Genomic DNA, 19,579 nt, shown 5'->3' with positions numbered 1-19,579 from the left:
GGGATGCCCTGTCACTAGAAGATCTACCACCGGATACTTTGTCTTTCTGGGACCTTCTTTAATTTCTTGGAGGTCAAAACGCCAAAAGACAGTTTCTTTGTCTTCAGCAGAGGCGGAATATCGTGCTATGACAGGAACATGTTGCGAGCTGACTTGGTTGCGTTATCTGCTTAGAGATCTCGGCCTGTCTCTCCGTGAACCAGCCCTGCTGTTCTGTGATAACAAGGCTGCACTACACATTGCAGCCAACCCCGTATTTCATGAGCGAACTAGGCACATCGAGATGGATTGCCACTACATTAGAGACAAAATTCTAGATGGTACTGTGGCCACGAGGTATGTAAATTCTGCTTATCAGCTTGCCGATGTTCTTACTAAACCTTTGGGGAAAGATATCTTTGTTCCTATAATTCACAAGTTGGGAGTGCAAGACATCCACTCTCCAACTTGAGGGGGAGTGTAAGGAAATTAATCTGTCATATCTTCAGTATTAATGCATATTGTTATACAGATCGAGTTGTACAATAGCTGTATCTTTCCTTCTATGTAATCTAGGTAGAAAACAGGTTCCTGACTTGTAGGAACTGATTGTAATCATCCCTGTATAAAAGATACGTTTCTGTGTAAATGAGATTATCACTTCAGTCTATTGATTTCTCCTTCTTTCAAATATGCAACTAAAAAACATTAAAAAAATGAGTTCTCACTACAAATCTTCCCAACTAGAAGCCGATCATATTCTTAGATGTAAGAAGTCAAATATGCACACTCTCATGCCGCTACTAAATTAAGAAAGATGGTTAGAGCAAAACTATCTTTCCACGGCCATCGCAGGTACGGCATGATCGGGCAGAAGAGCACTTTGTGCAGTAGCTCCATTTCTTTGGAAGCCTGACACCATTTACAAACAATAAAAAACTGAGAGAGAATGGATGAGCAAAGCTTTGACCAAAAAAAGAAAAGATGAAGAAAGCTGACAAAAACTTGAAAGAAAGTGTATGTACCCTGCAGTGTATCGAGTGGCTGCATTCTTAGATGCTAATCTTGCCCGCTCAGCACTTTCATCTGACAGTCTCTTAAGGACAAAGCCTTCACCTTTGCATTCAGGACATATACCAGAACCACCACAGGCTTCACAGTCTTTCATAGGCACCTGCACTTCTGAAAAGGGGTTAAGTTGATAGAAAGCTCGAAAGGGGTTAAGTTGATAGAAAGCTCGAGCACAGGAAAAGATAATGTGGTTTGGTCAGTTTTTGCTCAATAACCAAATAAATGCTATACATTCTTTTATAAATGCCATCTATGAACTATATATACGTTCTTTTATAAGTAATGTTTAGTTCAGTTTTGGTAAGTAGACCAAACTTTAGCAGATGGAAAATGAGGCTATCTAAATTCTAAAGCTAAGGGTTTTTTTTTTTTTTTTAAATTTTAAATTTTAAAATTTTTTTACACAAACAGCCATAAAGCTAAGAGTTTTGGTTTTCTAAAATTAAGCATATACCTCAGCTGCCTCTGCAGCTTTGTTTCTCCTCACAAGAATGGTTGCTGCTGCACCAACTACTGTAGCAGCAATTGCCACTGAAGCCACTGTTTCAGGTAGAGCAGAAGATACAAAAGATACTCTTCTTCTTTGTTCTTGTGGCTTTACATCAACTGCAGAACAAAAATGGGTAATGAGTGCATTGAAGATCACCATGTCAGAAGAAATATCAAATATAAGCACTAGTCAATCAATAATAATAATAAAAAAAAAACAAAAAAAACAAAAAAAAAAAATAATTTCCAAGCATCTGATCTAAAATCTTGCTTGCTGATCGATAATTATCCCAAGTTTAACTAGATGTTGTAGCTATAGTATAACTAACAACCAAAGTGCATGTATTCCAGCCTGAAGCATAAAAGGAATGCTAGAATGTCACATCAAGTTTCATTGCACAAAAAGAACCAAGGAATTGAAGAATTGAAACCGGAGTCAAAAACTTTCCAGGGTATGTATTTTGCTGACTGAAATGCAACAAGATTGGCATTTTTTGAGTTCAAAGAATAGAAATACAAAAGGAGATGGAAGTAAGGAAAACTAAGTGATGAGATGCATGAACAGTGATATGATATGGACACAACGATGTCTGACTTGATCAGAAAAAAAAAAAAAATTGTTTGATCCAACCTGAACAGAGTCCCAACTGATCGTAATGATGAAGAAAAGAAGATATTAAATCGCCATAACCTTCATCACTAGTAAATCTATATAAAAAAAAGTATACAAGAAGAAAATGCAAAAAACATACATATTCCAGATTTCCCAGGCCAAACTAGATGTGCTATTATTCGCAATTGTAGATTCCAAAGGATATAAACTAGGGGGCAACATATTTATTTATCTATTTTGTTTTGGTGAGACTTGAGAGGAACTAAAAAAAAATGCAAAAGATAAGAATTCCCCGGCCAAATTAGATGGTGCTATTATTCGCAACAGTAGATTCCAAAGGATATTAAACTAGGGAGCAACATATTTCTTTATTTATTTATTTATCTATTTTGGTTTGGTGAGAGGAACTAGGGAGCAATGTTAAACCAATGTCCTGTCTATTGAGTCAAAGGATCAGCAATCAGATTTCTTTTGTTACTGGTAATGGAGGGCCTATGCAGACATAAAAGACCAACCAGGAACAAAACTGGGTTTAGAAGCACTACACAGATCTTTAAATAACAAAATCAAGAGAACTAGCAGCCCAAATCCAACCTTACCTAAAGGAAGCCAATCTTTCAGCTATCATGTTAGTCTCTCGGAACACATGGTGGGTGAAGCCAGCTGGTCCAATTATTTCTAACCCGCATTTCAATTATGAGAAAACTAATGATGCTGACCAACCAGCCTTCCAATTCTTTCTAACACAGCCTGACTCTCTTAAGGATAGCAATTTGACCTCCAGGACTTTAAAATTTGGAGATGTCAAAAACATGTACTTGGTGATGTCATTATATTGTGATTCATCAGTTTCAAGATACACTTATCAGAAGCGCACACTTCATGTTCTAATTTTGCTATCCAGCCTCGAGCCCTCAAGTCCAGACAAAAGTAGTGGATTGATATAAAAGGCTTAGTTTGATAGTTAACAGGTGACAATTATTCAAGCAATAGGATCAATTACTAGTCACTATCAGATCCATACCACGTTAACAGGGGACTATACAAAACAGCCACACATACTTCTAGCCTTATCATGTTTCAAGTCCCAACTTGCTCCCTGACAAACATATACCAGCTCTACCTAAATCCTAATCCCACCATCGTTTTTTTTTTTCGACTGAAACCAGGAGCTAAGAGATGCAAAAAGCCACCCTAATCCCACCATCTGTATTGACTCCCCCATCTCCTTAACGATAGTATACCTTATCTCTAAGCCTATATTAGCACAGGAAACAAATACTTCACTAGCCAAAGAAGTAAGTAACTAAATCAGAAAGCACCTAACTCTCACCAGGAAGTTACTCGGCTTATTTTTACCTCCACCAATAAACCAAGAGTACAATTAGCAAGATCAATTAATTTACAACTCATTAACCAACGTCAATGTTAAGTGTCCCCGCTTATCAGTATCCCTTCAATGAAAGTAAGCAGCATGTGATGACCCATAGTCCTTATCAACCCTGTCCTTAAATCAAGACCAACTAACAATGTAGGCAGCATGCATTGCAGCGTCTGTTAAAGCAAAAATAATTGTATTTATACTTCTCAACTAGTAACTAAGAAAGAAAAAAACTGAAACCAATACTCATATTTTCAGGCGTGTCTTTCAACTCCTACTGAAAGAAGTTGATGGCCAACCCTTCCCTTCCTCAATTCATTCATTATTCTGTAATTTGAAAAGCTAAAGTATGTCCCACCTGAAGTGTGGGTGTTAGCTTGGATTACTACTCATGGGAAGGTAAACACTTGTTCAAATCATAAAAAAGAAAAAATAAAAGAAAAAACGTATACTTGTCTTTCCCCCTAAATGATGCATAAATGTGTGAAGGAGGGAAGAGTGCAAATCATCTAATTTTGCACTGTCTGATTCCATTATCTCTTTGGAGAACAATGTTCAGGGAGTATAATGTCAGCTGGAACACTCCAGTCAATTGTGTGGTACAGTTCTTTTGGAAGGAGAAAGAAGGGGTCAATTCTGGAGAAATGATGGCTGAGTTTTGGTTCATTGGAGAGAAGTTTTAAGAAAGTAAGGGTGATGAGTTGGATATATTGAGGGGATAGAATAGTGAACATAATATGTAAGAGGCTTCAGTTTAAGTGAAGCCAACTGAGCATTGTCCTTGGCAACTGGTAGACTCTAATTATGGAATTCAAAATACCACACACATTTTCAGCCTTGCCATGTTTCTATTAGGCACATTCCAGCTCCACCTAAATCCTAAATATCACCATCTTGCTCCCCCATCCTAAGCCAAGCAACCAATCCTAATGACGATGAAATCAAAATATAACTTGCTAAAAGCTTTATCATTTTTGAATAAATAAATAAACACACACACACACACACACACACACCCCAAAAAGCATACAAGAGTAAAATGCATATATTGAAGGATTCCCAGGCCAAAAGAGAACGGCTAACAGTACCAAGGAAATATGTTGGCCCTAGAAACACTATACCTATCCTCAAACAACAGAAGGGTAAGTGAACTAGGAGGAGAGCCAAAATTAGTGCAGCCCAAAAGAAGCCAATCTATCAACCACCATGTTTTTCTTATGGAACAGATGATGAAGCTCAGCATTTGACAGTCCATGCTATAGTAGGGGTGGTGAACCTCACTAGTACCTGAGATAAGGTTAACAACACTGACAGCATCTGTATAAACCACTAAGTATTGTAGTTTATTTTCTGGGAAGCCAGACTTTTGCCACTAAGAATATGGACGGAAAACAGAAACCTGTAAAGGTCATCATGTTATGATTTGTGAATCCAATTATACTTGTTATATAAGTTTCTGTAAGCATACCCACATGTTTTATTTTTCATACCGCAATCCCTAAATCCAGACGGAAGTACAAGATTTATATTGCACAACTAAATTTGATAGTTATACCCAGATACTAAATTGTTTACCATCTCTTACTTTAAGCAATAGATTACATCAGCTTCTTTCAATAGCTACACTAATCACCATCAGATCCAAGCAATCTTAGTTATGGACTATTCATAATGGTCTCCTATGTTCTAGCCTTATCATTCTTCAAGTTCCATCTTGCTCCCTACTAAACACACACCAGTTCTACCTAAATCCTAAATCTCACCATCTTGCTCCGACCAACCCCAACTCCTCAACAATGGTCTCCCTTGATAGAATCTCTAAACCCATATTACCACAAGAAACTATCTAACTCACCAACACCAAGTATCAACCAAATTTAAAAAAAAAAAAAAACACCCAACTCTCAGCCCGGAAGTAATTCTACTCATTTTCACCTCCACCCAACAAACCAAGAATCACCATCCATAAACAATTAATCAATTCACTACTCATTAACCAATATTAATCTTTAGTGTCCCCATTTATGGGTATCCTCTCAACAACTTTCAATAACTAGAATGAAGAATTAGTAACACAAGGAGCCACATTCAATCTCCATATTAATTCTAAGACGCATTGCAACAGCAACCTTCTACCATAAAGATTACAATCAACGGGTATTGGTGGAACAACAAAATCATTGGGAGCTACTTCTTATGATTCTCCAAATACAGAAATAAAGCCCCAATAAGTTCAATGCTGATATGGGTGATTTCCAATCCATGGTTATCTCATTTCTCACATCTGTGACACTTCTTGCCTACCAACTTTAACCATAATCAATCAACAACCTTCACTTCCATTACATTAACACGCACATAAAATGGGAAGATATGCAGGTGCACAATAAAGATATATATAACGGCTAGGAAATTTGAATTCTTTGCTTCAAATAAATAAGAAAGAAGGACAATTTACTCTTGGAGAAGGAGAGAACTGGTAGTTTCCTCACAGCCAACTCCATCATCATTTACTGTGTTTCTAACACCAGGCTCCCCATGTCCCAGGTCCTAACTGCCTTATCTTGGCTGCTATTTTGTAATTGCCCCTGACATTGGATATAAATTTCAACACTGCCCTTATTGGAGCTTCAAGAAGGGTATTTATTCTTGGTGGGGAAATTGGTGAAAACATTAGGACCTCTGTGACTCCATGGGTCATTTTCCTACACATAAAAACTGAGAAAGAGGTATTTAATACTATATGGTAAGAAATTAAGAATGAATGCAGATTAATTATCACTGGAGTAAATATATGTCCTACTGTGTGGATGGAATTAAGAGGTTCGATTCTCAAGTTAAGTGTATTTGCTGGGTGAATTCACCCAACTCTGCAAAGAGTGCGACATTATACCAAAGAGTGCTCAATTAAAGTTCATCGAAGTTGGGATGCAGCAAGCAAATGCTTTCATAAATTACATTAAAGTTTCCTTCTTCCCTCTTCTGGTAGATGCTGTTAGTGAGATCTTTCGTATACAGTTTGAAAGTAAATCCTTTATATGGTAAATAACTAGACGTTATGCGAGATGAATATATGACATTTTACTTGAATCATCATAAGTTATAAGTAATTTTAATTTATCTAAAGCTTATCTTTTAGTTACTTGGATCTGATTTTGAAAGGGTTGGTTTACACTTAACAGCCAGATATTTTTCAAATGCTAAATCAATATGTCACAAGCTATACACCTTTCTTTAATTTCAGAAATTTTTATTTCTGAGAAGCAAAAAAAAAAAAAGGTCCTTGAAAAGCATTAGATTTGGAGCATTATATATGTGTGCAATGGCAGAAATTCACGGGCATCCTCCTTCCTCTATAGTCTAAAGGAACTCTATTAGCACCCACCACACACCCACTCACCACCTCCACACCATCAAAGTAATGCAGTGCTTGCAATGAGCTGTGCCCTTTGTTCAGCTACTCACGAGCCCATTTAAGACCCTTTTCAATTTCACCTCCTTTTCCACAATGTCAACCACATGATATAAAACCCCTTAAACCCCCCTTCTCAATTCTCAAACCTCTCAACTTCAATATCTTCATTCATCTCAGAGAAAAAAAACCTCAGAAACATGTCTACTATTGTTCTTTACATTGTTGTCATCATACATTCCTTACTATTGTTGTCTTGTTTTGATGTATCTATGGCTGCGAGGAACATCCCATCCAGCGCTCCGAGCACAATGGTGAGGCCTCTGGTCACTGAGGGAGAAGATCGTTATGTGAGCATTATGCCTCAGGACTTGAAACACAAGCAACAAGTCTTTCATGGGAGGGAAGTCAAAGGTTGCATGCCGAAAGGGTTTAGGCATGCTTCCGCTCCAAGCCGGTTCGTGAACTCTGCAGGCTGTTCTTCCGATATGCACACCAAGAAACCTTGAGATGATGGAGACGATGGAGATTCGGAGATGGCTTGTATATGATTTTGTACCTCTTATGTATGTGGTAGATCTTATGGTTGGCATAAGTTATTGTTTGTGTTGGTTATGTATCTACGTCTCCCCAGTATGTGATCTGAGTTCTACATACATATGATGCACGTTATGAGAAGGACTATATATAACTCGTGCATAGAGATTTAAGGGAAGGGGAATGGGATGATGAAACTTATATTAGCTATTAGGTTTAAGTATAGTACTTTTGAGTCATGATGATTACTATTGAATTTATTACTTTGTTTTTTTTATCTAGGTGATGAATGGAATGAAGAAACTCCTCGTCAGTTTTTTAAATACAACTCCTATGTGTGATCGATTGAATGAAAACACCAAAGCTTAGTCAACTTGTTTGAGAAATAATTTAATTTCTTAGACAATAGACATTTTCCATCTATGCTAGCTCAGTAAATTATTAACATCATCTTTGCAATGTATGCATTATTCACCGTGTAAGGACTAAGAACTTGTGTGAATTCCACACAAAACTCACCGAGATGCTCTTTTTTTTTTCTTTCCCTTTTTTAGGGAAAATGTCAATAATTTTATTGAAAAGGAAAAGAAACCAAGCAGAAATTGAGTCATTATAGTGGACAACAGGGCTTGCAAAGGTCCCAATAAGCTGATTCAGCCTAGAAATGGGAGACAACATGCAAGTATAAGTTGATTTACAACTAATAAGACGGGAGACAAAAAATGTGAAATCAAGCTTCACATTCTCGGTTAGGTGTTTCTTGGGTAGGTGTACGTTGTTCCTACAAATGTTCGGGAAATTGGACTCTCACATTGTAACTGTTATCTATTTGATCATTCAATAAAGATTGTCGTCTTTTTATCTAAAATAAAAAATATAAAAAAATAAAAATAAAAACATTGGAGACTCTAGAGAGATGTGTTAACCATGCATTCCCATCTTTGACTACTCCACCAATTTTACCATAAACATCGATCACCACTCACAAATGCGCCATCTACATTACATTTCAGGCGATCCCATATGGAGGATGCTGTCACTTGACCACCGTCCTCACCATAAGTGTGAACCACCATGATGCAAGCTTTTTAAACCCTGCAAGCAGTTGCAGACGCTAAGAAGGCCTAGCAGCTCACACTAGGTTTGGTCTTTGACTCTGAAGACGCCTTGAAACACTAGACATTTGAGGTCTAAAGGTTTCGTGAAATCTTGTAACCTTCCGCACCAGAACGCGCTAGCAATCCCCAATCTCGTGTGGTGGCTTCAGTCCACATAGGTACTTTGGTCATGTCGCATGACACGTGAAAGTGCATCAAGCATGTTGTGAGAGTGTGTACGATTGGAGATGATTAGGAGTATGATTAGGAGCATGTTGCGTTACATTTCTTTTGAAACCTTTACTTGACGGAAATATTACTTCATTTCATGGGATGAGGCTGGACTTGAAAAGAAAGCGTGTTGGATGCCCCCAATGAATGATTACTACAAGAAATTGTGTTGGATTAGAAAATAAGAAAACACGTAGAAAGCAAAAGAATAAAAAAAAAAAAAAAAAAAAAAAGAGGAAAAAAAAAAAGAAAAAAAAAGATAAAGTGAGAGATGCAAAGACATAAACCCGAAAAAAGCGTGTTAAATAATCCACTGATTAAACTTGTTTGTTCTGTCTGTCTGGCTCTCTCTCACTGTTACACTACTAGAAGCTCTCACTCAGATCCAGGTTTGTCTTCTCTCTATGCTCTACTGCTTTTACTGTAACTGTTCGAAGTAAGTTGGATTTGGGTTTCAGCTTCTGTTTCTGTTTGGTATCTGAGAAAATTTAATAAAAAATGAACACAAACAGTACACACACACATTTATGGGTTTAGTGCTTTTGGTGCTGTTTTGATCTTTTTTTTTTCCAGAGGAAGGGAGCTTAAGTTTACCAAAGTGGGTTCTTTTAAGCACTGTTGAAAGAGGGAATGCTTTGTTTGCTACGGTCTCAGTTGAGTGAATAAGAATACTAGGATTCAGGGTTCCTATCCTTTCAATTTTGTTGTTCATTGTTAGGTTTTCAGCTACCCAACAAAGCATTCTGTATTTGGGGTTTATGTGAAATAGAGAAAATGGACGTGGGTCTTGGATACAGAAAGTAAATGGATTGTTTTCCCTCTTTCAGTTTTGTTTCATTGGTTGCTTAAAATGTAGATATTGTTTCACATTCACGTTGTTGTTTCTTAGAATTGAGATATAAATGAGGAAAAACAACTTTGGAGCTTGATGGTTCGTGTTTTGATTTCGGGGCATTTCACACACAATAATGGAAATTGCCCTTTAGGGAAAGTTTTGAAGACAAAGTTTTCAAATCTGCTGTTAAAGTCCTTTCAATGTGGTTTTTCCATATCAAGTTTAGCTTTGCATTTGATCAGTTCTTTCGGGTTCTTATATAGTGATTCTTTTCCCACAGCTTGACAGGCAAAGATTTGGCAGTGGCTCTTGATAACAGAGTTTGACAATTGTGTTAGTCTAGTTATTCAAGCTCGTTGCCGCTACAAAAGTTATTGTAGAATGAATTGAAGTCTTCTTATCTGGGAGAAGATAATGGAAGAAATACAGTCACAGTCAGATAATTATAGGTCTTCTTCATCATCAGCAAGCAGTCCAGCAAGTAGGGTGCCCTCAAGTAATTTTTTCTACTTGCGCAAACCTGGTTCGCTCAGACAACCAATCTCATTTGAAGATTCACCTGAATGGGAGGATACAGATGTTGATGTTAGGGTGGAAGAAGGAGGTGACTCCATCAACATTGCAACCACTCCGGTCTCCCCATCACTTTCAAAGCTCAATAGTGGGTCCTTGCCATCCCCACCATTACCGGACGGTGCAACTGTAGTGAGAAAGATTGCAGGGGCTTCACTTGTGTGGAAGGACTTGACTGTTACAATAAAAGGAAAAAGAAAGTACTCTGAGAGGGTTGTGAAGAGTTCAAATGGTTATGCATTGCCAGGAACTATAACAGTAATTATGGGTCCTGCTAAATCGGGGAAGTCCACACTACTAAGAGCACTTGCAGGTCTTCAAACACGCACTGTTACTACAAAATTTAGCATTTAGAGTTCTGTCTTTTTCTTATCTTTGGATGCATAAGTGCCAAGTATTAATGCTTGTTTGCATTGCTCTAGGAAGACTGCCTCAATCAGCCAAAATGTACGGTGAAGTGTTTGTAAACGGTGCGAAATCATCGATGCCATATGGTTCATATGTAAGTTTCACATTACCATTACATTTCTGTTCTGTGTTTTATGCACTTTCCAACTGATGCGTTCTTCTATATCTTATCCTACTATTACTCAATTAATCTTGGGATTTATTTAAAATTCATATCTGATTTTAATGTAGCATGTTTGCTTTGCAAATTGATTCATCATTATCAAATGAAGCCCAATCGTTTGATACATTGTGTGTGTGTCATCATTCTTCCACTTATTGCTTTTCTGTGGTTTCTATCACCCACTCGATTGTGCTTACTTGTGAGGTTGGTTGTTCAAGTCATCAACTGATTATGTTACCATATGCTGTCTAATTAGTTCAGTGTGATAAAATTTCAGTTGTTTGACATTAGTCACTGTGACATGGGCTTTTTTCTTCAGAATATTTGATTCTGAAATTTCAGTAATTAATAATGGGAAGAATTCTATTTTACTTTGTAGTGGCTGTATGATCTGATATCATGTTTAAATACTTATCCTTTTTGTGAGTAAGTCATCTTTAGAGATTGGTAATCTGAAGTCTATATAAAAGTAATATTAGAGCAAGGCATAACAAATGAATAATCCCTATGCTGGCCTGATTGGGTCAGTTTAGTTCTGAGTTAGCATGAAGTCAGGTCTTGAACCCAGCCTCTGTTAATGTGCATTTAAAACCTAGCTTGTGGTCGTGTCCCATGGAGCCTCGTCGACGTCATGAGTTTCTACTCTTCTCGACTGGAGCTTAGAGTTTTGCCCTTTGAACTTTATGTTTTCCTGAAAGTTAGTTTTCACACCTTCTTCTTGAATTATTATTTGTTGCCTCCTTTAGGTGGAGCTCTTGATAAATATTCTCGTTATATGAAATACATGATTCCAAAACTTTTAAAGGTGGGGCTTAACCTATATGTGTTATTCTGCATTTATCTCTCTGCCTCTCCCCTGCAGGTTGTTTGGGAGGGTGTAAGTTTGACATTTGGTTGTTGGCTTGGAAACTTAAGCTTTTGGGGTCCAGTGGTTGTCTAAGAAATGTAGTCCATTATGATGTAATGCAGTAAAACGATCATTGTTTTGGTTGGTTTTGACTCTGCATCTGGTCTCTTGCTTGATGTTCGTTTGTTAATCCAATTTGCAGGGTTTTGTTAAGAGGGAAATAAATTTAATTGGATCTCTCACTGTTCGGGAGTTTCTGTATTATTCGGCACTCCTTCAGCTTCCTGGTTTCTTTTGTCAGAAAAAGAGTGTAGTAGAGGACGCTATTCATGCCATGTCACTGGGTGATTATGCAAACAGATTGATAGGTGGCCACTGTTATATGAAAGGCCTTCCTAATGGAGAGAGAAGGCGCGTTAGCATTGCCCGAGAGCTTGTGATGAGGCCTCATGTTTTATTCATAGATGAGCCTCTTTATCACCTTGATAGGTAAATGTTATTCTGCTTCACCCTGTCCCTGGATTCTATCTGGATTCTATGAATTCCACGGTGCACAGCCCTATGTATAGTTATCTAATAGCATGGCTTGACCTGAAGCACTATTAAAAGTTTTTGAGTATTTTTGTATAATTCAAGCAACCAACTTATTCCCATGGGAGCATTTGACCCAGTTGCACTATGTTATTCAAGAAATTGCAAGTGGTCAAGTGGTCTGAATTCTGAAATATAAAAAGTTTGGGTATGGTACAGCATCTACTTGATGCAATTGTACCCAACAATCATTTGGCTAATGTAACCAGCAATCATTAAATTATTGCAGTATTCATGTTTTAAGAGATCTTGCAGAATCACTGAATTGATTATTAGGTCTCATTTACCCATAGATACTTACAACAGCTACTGCATGCTTGTCAACAATTGCGTTTCTATGGCAAATTATTTGCTTCTTGCAGTACCATAACTGAAGTATTTTTACATTTCAGTGTCTCTGCACTTCTGATGATGGTTACATTGAAGAAGCTTGCAAGTACAGGTTGTACTCTTATATTTACCATTTACCAGAGCAGCACAGAAGTGTTTGGCCTATTTGACAGGATTTGTCTGCTTTCTAATGGAAATACCCTTTTCTTTGGAGAAACATTGTCTTGCTTGCAGGTAAGTTATTTTGTATCGAAATTTAAAATTGGACCAGCTGAACATGAACTATGCAAGTCATAAATTTTTTTGACAACCTTAATTCCTTGTTAGTGTCACATGTTTCATTTTGACAACATTTTTGGAAACTGATTATGTTTTAAAGTTCTGGAAGCTCATTTTCTACGCTTTATCATTTTGGAAGGTAATTTAGCTTTGTAAAGAAGTACTAAATTAATTATCTTATGATGATGAAGCACTTCTCAAATGCTGGATTTCCTTGTCCGATTATGCAAAGTCCTTCCGATCACTTTCTGCGTGCAATAAATACAGATTTTGATAGGATCATTGCAATGTGCAAGAACTGGCAGGTAAATGCTTGCAGGTCACAGTTTATTGATTTTTATTGCTTGAATTGCATTAACGATGCCTTGTAAAACTTTTGCTATAATAAAACAGTACACTAATTGATTCAAAAAAAATTTTGATCCTGTATTTTGACTTGGACTTTGTATACAATTACCATGATATTTGTGGGACTATAAATTACATCTTAAACTTTAGGTAGACATTTACCAGTATTACTTTGTGACATATGCCTTGACTGCAACATGATGACAGGATGACAATGGGGACTTCTCATCTGTAAACATGGACACGGCTGTGGCAATACGCACCCTTGAAGCAACTTATAGATCATCAGCTGATGCTGCTGCTGTTGAAAATATGATACTAAGACTCACAGAGAAGGTACAACTTTGACATTTTATTATCTAATACACAATTAATTCTGGGTGCCTGCACACACTTGCAGCTTCGATTTTGTCCATCATAACTACTAGTGTCTCATTATTCATCTTGCAGTCCCTAATTTGTGGTCCATATATATACATACTTAGTATGCATATATTGAAAGAGTATGATAGGTTCTATGGTTTTTGTTGACTTCCAATATGCACATGCTTCAACAGGAAGGTCCATTACTTAAAAGCAAGGGAAAAGCTGGCAGTGCTACACGGATAGCAGTCTTAACTTGGAGATCGTTATTGATAATGTCAAGGGAATGGAAATACTACTGGCTTCGACTTATTCTTTGTATCATTTTTACGCTCTCTGTTGGTACAGCATTTTCTGGCTTAGGGCATTCTTTGTCTTCAGTTGTGGTGAGTATCTTAATATCACTTTTAGAACAGGATATCACTGGCATCTTTTGCCAGATGTTTCCCCTCTTTAATTTTCGTTTAATGAAAACTTTTTGTAATTGAACCACTACTAGTAAACACTGATACAAAGGTCACGTATAGCATCAGCTTTACCTCTCATGTTTCCCCAATAAGAAATATTCCTTCATAATTCTTATGTTTTCATTTTAGTAATATAGCAGAATTTGTGTCTTATAATCACCATATGTAACATGTCCAGTCTGGTGCCTCATCTTAAGATCAATCAGTTCTAGTTTTATTAATTTTTTTAATGAATACCAGAATTTATTGCTAACAAAAAATTAGAGTACCACTATTTTATTATGGCCTTTGTAAAATTTGTTACTGGTGCTCGTGATTGGTCCCTCTGTACTTATGGAAGGAGATTCTGAAAAAACCCTAAACCCAACTGCCTTGTCAGTTGTCACCTTGTGACCTTGAGGCTACCTATAGGATTCAGATACTGCAAGGATGTTTCAAAGTAAGATTTGATGGACTGCTCTGCTTGTTCTAAACCTCCAATTAATTGGACTGCATGAAATTAGCACGCTTGTATGGCTATAGCAAAATCTGTTAATCGTTTCTCTTAATATTCCTTAATTAATTATGAGCTGTTCATATCAAACATATAATAATTACCTGTTACTGGTTTTGGACATGTTCTTGTTTGCTTGTGTTGCATCAGAGATTAGTTTTCTTTTTCTTCACCTTTCATATGCTAATAACAGTTGGAGTGTAATTTGATTTGTTTTGTTTTAGCATCGTTGGGTTTTAGTTCAACCAATTACTACATGCTACAGAAATCTATTCACTGATTATTTCATGAATTATTCCCTTCATAATGCTAAACTTTTTATATCAAACACAAATAAGTTTTTTTTTTCAATTTTTTTTTTTCCGGAAAATGTTGCTTACTGTTTTCATATCACATGCATCCACAATATCTGTTTGCTTCTGTGGCATCTGACTCTTTTTTGTTCTTTACCTTTTCTATGCAGACCAGAGTTGCAGCCATATTTGTGTTTGTTTCATTTACTGCACTACTAAGCATTGCTGGAGTACCTGCAATTATGAAAGAAGTCAAGGTAACAGTAACACAGATTTCTGTTCTTTCTCTAATTGGTTATAAAGGAGTGTGAAATTCTGCCAAGTTATGGTTGAATATGGAAAGCAAAAGCAAAATGTCTCGTACATTAATATTACGAATTTATGGTGGTCTTATGGTTTGTTACGGCTGAAACCGAAATGTTATGGTTGTTTGTTTGGAAGTGTAGTCATCTGTGAACTGTGATTAGCCTCCAATAGGATTGTTCTTTCTGTTTGAACTTTTGCAGTTTTAAAGGTATTTCAAGAATTATGGTAATAGGTATATATCAATACTTGACGGGTGTTCACAAGGAAATTGTGAACTTTCTTTAACTGTGGTGAATTATTCCAGGCTTGCATATAAGATCCTTGTATCTCTTACATGATGATCTCAGAAATAAATATATGCAAACTGGGGCATATATGGATGTGGGTTAATTCAGTACATCAGTTTCTTCAAATGTGACATGGCAGTATATGGGTCTTGTTATATAAGGAGATATATATGATGTGCAAAAAAAAAAAAAAATTGATATTAGTAATGAAGGCTTCTCATCTTTATAAAACTTGGACTATAATTAGTAATGTAATTGATTGGCTTAGGTTCATTTGAATGTTTGTTCTGATCAAACTGTTATTTTATGTGCAGATATATGCGAGTGAAGAATCAAATCAACACTTGGGGGCACTAGTCTTTTTAGTTGGGCAGCTTCTCTCTAGTATCCCATTCCTGTTTCTCATCTCTATTTCATCAAGTCTCGTCTTCTACTTCCTTATAGGATTGCGTGATGAGTTCAGCTTGTTGATGTACTTCGTGCTAAATTTCTTCATGTGCCTCTTAGTAAATGAAGGATTGATGCTAGTTGTTGTTTCTTTATGGCAAGATGTTTATTGGAGCACCCTGACTCTACTATCCGTACAAGTAAGTTCTTCTATCTCAATGAAGATCTTACCTAAAATTTCCTCTTTCAACATGTTCAGTATTGGGCCATCTTGCCTTTGATTAAGTATAGACCACTCCCCCTCTCCAAAAAGAGATAGTAATTTATATTGCTGTATAAGCGCTTGTGGTGTTTAATAGCAAGTGATGAGAGAAAATGATTTTTGTTTTAGTGAATTATTTTCTAATGTGGTGTAATTTTATATTTTGTTGTTAATTTCCTAGGCTTCTCTAATCTTACACTGAAAGTATACACATTTCAGGTGATAATGATGCTATCTGCGGGTTATTTCAGAATTCGAAATGCTTTGCCCAAACCAGTGTGGACATATCCAATATCCTATATTGCTTTCCACACCTACTCTATACAGGCAAGAGGTTTCATCTGTGCCTAACAATACTGGGAAATAGAAACGAAAAAAAAATCTGTTTTAAGCTACCTTGTTCAATGAGTTTCTCAAATTTGGCCAGAAAGAAAGAGAACAAAACAAAAACAAAAAGAAGAGCATTGCTATGTTTTCTTCACATTTGTAGTTCAAGTAATTTGTATTCAGGAACTAATTGGCTAATTTCAATATCTCCTACTGAATAATAATCAGTTACCTTCAACATGTAATAGGGGCTGTTGGAGAATGAGTACCTTGGGACTTCCTTTGCAGTTGGGCAGGTACGGACCATCTCTGGGTATCAAGCGCTTCGAAGTGCATACGACATCTCTATGGACAGTAATTCCAAGTGGGAAAATTTATTGGTCTTGTTTCTAATGGCAGTTGGGTATCGTATTCTCGTCTTTGGTTTGCTGTACTTTCGAGTTGGGAAAAAGGAGTTCCTGTATAAGATTTTCAAGTGTAATCAGGATACGAACAATGCGAGATGAATGAAGTTGCCATGTGCTTTATTTGGTTCTCATTTTGTAAAATTGTCTCTGGCATATGCAATTTTGCCTTGGAAAAACCGTTGATGAAGTATTAATGATATGGTTAACACTTCAGGAAGCAGATTCTGCTGTTATTTTCTACTGCTGTCAACTTCTTGGGAGTCCTCTTAAATTTGTTTTTGTTGAGCTGAGTATCATTCTTGCTGTTGTAATAATTTTTGTAAATACAGGCGAGGAAAGTGACTTATACTATGCAGATTATACAGAAAATGAACGACTATAAACAGTGACTTATACTTACGTTAATATCACTCAAAATCTTTTTACTTCCGAATCCTGGTCTTTAGGTCGTTGATGAAAGTGTCTATATTTCTCTCAGATGATCCATTGGGTGTCAATGCATCTTCCAATGTCTTCCTAACCTTGGCAACTGCTTTCCTGAACTCATCCCCTGATTTCTCATCCATCAAATGGTTGATTTTCTTTGAAACACCCTCACTCCTGACCACTTTCCGATCGCATAAATTAATCCCAACCTTCCAATCATCAACTATTAGTTTTCTGTTGGTGAATTGATCAGTAAGTAAAGGGAAACACAACAATGGTACACCACACCAAATACTTTCCAATGTAGAATTCCACCCACAATGGGTCAAAAACCCTCCTATAGCCGGGTGCGCCAAGACCGACTTCTGACAGCACCACGGAATAATAATAGCCCGGTCACTAATCCGCTCTTTAAAGCCAGAGGGCAGCGGATCTGTGTCCTCCGAGCTAACAATATCCGGCCGGAGCACCCAAACAAAGTTCACTTTGCTGAGTTCAAGTCCATTAGCTATCTCTGTAAGGTCACATTTGGAGACATGTGCATAGCTACCAAATGAGACGTACAATACTGAGCCATTGGGTTTGGTGTTCAGCCACTGACTGCAGTCCGACTCGGACCACAGACTAGTCGCAACGATGCTCTTGTTGAAACTGTTGGGAAAAATAGGACCAATTGCATAGAAGGGGATCTTGCCATGGAGGGGTGCGATGGTCTCGGATTCGATCTCCTGCGCTGTGTTGCATAGGACATAATGTGCTCCTCTAACGTCCTTGAAGGCATTGAGAATGATCTGGTGGCACACAGTTGTTATATCAGTTTCTTGAAGATAGGACATCATGTCACTGGGATCAATTGATTTCACTCCAGGTATGTAATCTATGTTGTCCTCCCGCACATCTAACAAAAGACACAAGCTAAGTTTAACCATGAACATCAGCTTCAAGAATTAACATGAAGCTTCAGTACGTAACTTACCATGACATGCAAAATGACCATTTCTCCGAAGAAGATCAACGTGATAATAGAGTGAATAAACCAAAGCAGGCTCCGTCCAAAACGAAACATAAAGCAGATCAAACTTCTTAGCAACCTTGCCCGGCCACACGAAGAAAGTATCGGCAATCAGACAAGTAACAGGTACGGTGCTCGCCGAGGACTTGACAAGTTTCCCGACCACGTCATCGACGTGCGCGGAAAACACGTGCAACAAAGAGGCCATGAACTGGTCGTGGTTGAGGGAGCGGTCAAACTCAACGGGGAGGCCATCGGAGACCGTGGTGTAGTCTATATCGTGCCCGGCTTCACGTGCGGCGGCAAAGAGGTCGCCTCCGGTTTTCGGCTGTGCTTTCGAGGTATGGTGGTGGATGGATTGGGTGTTGACGAAGGTGATCTTGAAGCCGCGTGATGCGAGCTTGATGGCTAACTCGACTGATGGAATTACATGGCCTTGGAGAGGGTAGGGGATGAAGATGGCGTGAGGCTTTTGATTATCTGATTCTGCCATTGAGGGAGCCTCATTAGAGTGGTTTTTTTTCGGATGTTATGGCTATGATCCCCAAAGTTATAGGGGGCTTTGACTACACATGGCCTAGGAATGATTGAATTCACCTTTGTTTGCGGACATTAATATGCGTGGAGGAAGAACATTTGAAATGGACGATATGTAAGAGTAGTGGCCGTTTAGACCTGCATGTAGTTATATTTGCATTTGGAATTATGTTTTCCATGCTCAATTAAGCTTGTGTAAAGCAACACTCCCCACTTGAAAACAGCAAATTACAATTAGCCTAAACTGTCAGGTTCATGCTATTAAGCCAAACAACCGTTCGGGCGCAGGTTTCAGCTTTGTTCTTACTAAAAGTGGAAATTTAGGGAATATTTTCCGGATAAGCTGATGCATATGCAAAACAAATGCCAAGCGGCTATTTGCGTCTCTATCCTCCCTCAAAATGTTGCTAACAAAGTTCAAGTAGGAAACATCTGCAAAATGTGATGGATGAATTGCAATGGAGATAAGCATGCATAAATGTCAGGCTCATGTGGGATATGTTGGACTAATTTTCTTGAAGACATCAAGTCTAGCCGTGAGGGGGCGAAGCTTAGAGATATCCAATTCAATCAAATTCCGTGTGTGTGTCTATATATATATATATATATATATATATATATATATATATATATATACAGATCCTATCCAAAGCGGAGCTCCTCTTTGAAAATTAACATGTGAAGTTCTAGTTTTTGGTCACTTTTCGGTCGCATATCCACATCTCGACCGTTCAGTTTTTAGGTACTAGTGTATAGATCGTCTCTACAAATTTTCAGCCAAAATGATGGTCATTAAGGCATTGATAATTGCCTTAAAGCTAGTACGGT

At 37.6% G+C, this 19,579-nt stretch overlaps 3 protein-coding genes across 5 annotated transcripts; 1 reads left to right on the top strand and 2 right to left on the bottom strand.

The window, feature by feature from the left end:
• Window positions 1-464: 464 nt before the first annotated feature.
• LOC112202214 lies at window positions 465-6,120 on the bottom strand. Of its 2 annotated transcripts, none has more exons than XM_024343154.2 (4): window positions 5,992-6,120; window positions 1,505-1,656; window positions 1,005-1,153; window positions 465-918 (listed from the first exon to the last, which is right to left on the bottom strand). In XM_024343154.2, exons 1-4 carry the CDS (start codon window positions 6,041-6,043, stop codon window positions 801-803), a joined length of 471 nt encoding a protein of 156 aa, XP_024198922.1. In that variant the 5' UTR covers window positions 6,044-6,120; the 3' UTR covers window positions 465-800. The 2 variants fall into 2 exon arrangements, with proteins under 2 accessions (XP_024198922.1, XP_024198923.1); XM_024343155.2 differs by having other exon boundaries at window positions 650-891.
• Window positions 6,121-9,063: 2,943 nt separating this feature from the next.
• Window positions 9,064-17,014, top strand: LOC112166384 (ABC transporter G family member 3). Of its 2 annotated transcripts, XM_040506719.1 has the most exons (13): window positions 9,064-9,199; window positions 9,926-10,531; window positions 10,641-10,720; window positions 11,839-12,125; window positions 12,620-12,791; window positions 13,028-13,141; window positions 13,392-13,520; window positions 13,742-13,933; window positions 14,971-15,057; window positions 15,708-15,980; window positions 16,262-16,369; window positions 16,618-16,665; window positions 16,769-17,014. In XM_040506719.1, exons 2-13 carry the CDS (start codon window positions 10,060-10,062, stop codon window positions 16,877-16,879), a joined length of 2,073 nt encoding a protein of 690 aa, XP_040362653.1. In that variant the 5' UTR covers window positions 9,064-9,199; window positions 9,926-10,059; the 3' UTR covers window positions 16,880-17,014. The 2 variants fall into 2 exon arrangements, with proteins under 2 accessions (XP_040362653.1, XP_024158995.1); XM_024303227.2 differs by having other exon boundaries at window positions 16,618-17,014.
• On the bottom strand, window positions 16,687-18,730 carry LOC112166385 (UDP-glycosyltransferase 86A1). The gene is made up of 3 exons (XM_024303229.2): window positions 18,179-18,730; window positions 17,177-18,100; window positions 16,687-16,827 (listed from the first exon to the last, which is right to left on the bottom strand). The coding sequence occupies exons 1-2, from the start codon at window positions 18,705-18,707 to the stop codon at window positions 17,199-17,201; spliced, it is 1,431 nt and encodes a 476-aa protein (XP_024158997.1). The 5' UTR covers window positions 18,708-18,730; the 3' UTR covers window positions 16,687-16,827; window positions 17,177-17,198.
• Window positions 18,731-19,579: the final 849 nt, after the last annotated feature.

The sequence above is a fragment of the Rosa chinensis genome, chromosome 5 (assembly GCF_002994745.2).
Source record: "Rosa chinensis cultivar Old Blush chromosome 5, RchiOBHm-V2, whole genome shotgun sequence".
NCBI classification, from domain to species: Eukaryota; Viridiplantae; Streptophyta; class Magnoliopsida; order Rosales; family Rosaceae; genus Rosa; species Rosa chinensis.
This window is presented reverse-complemented; position numbering and strand designations above follow the sequence as displayed.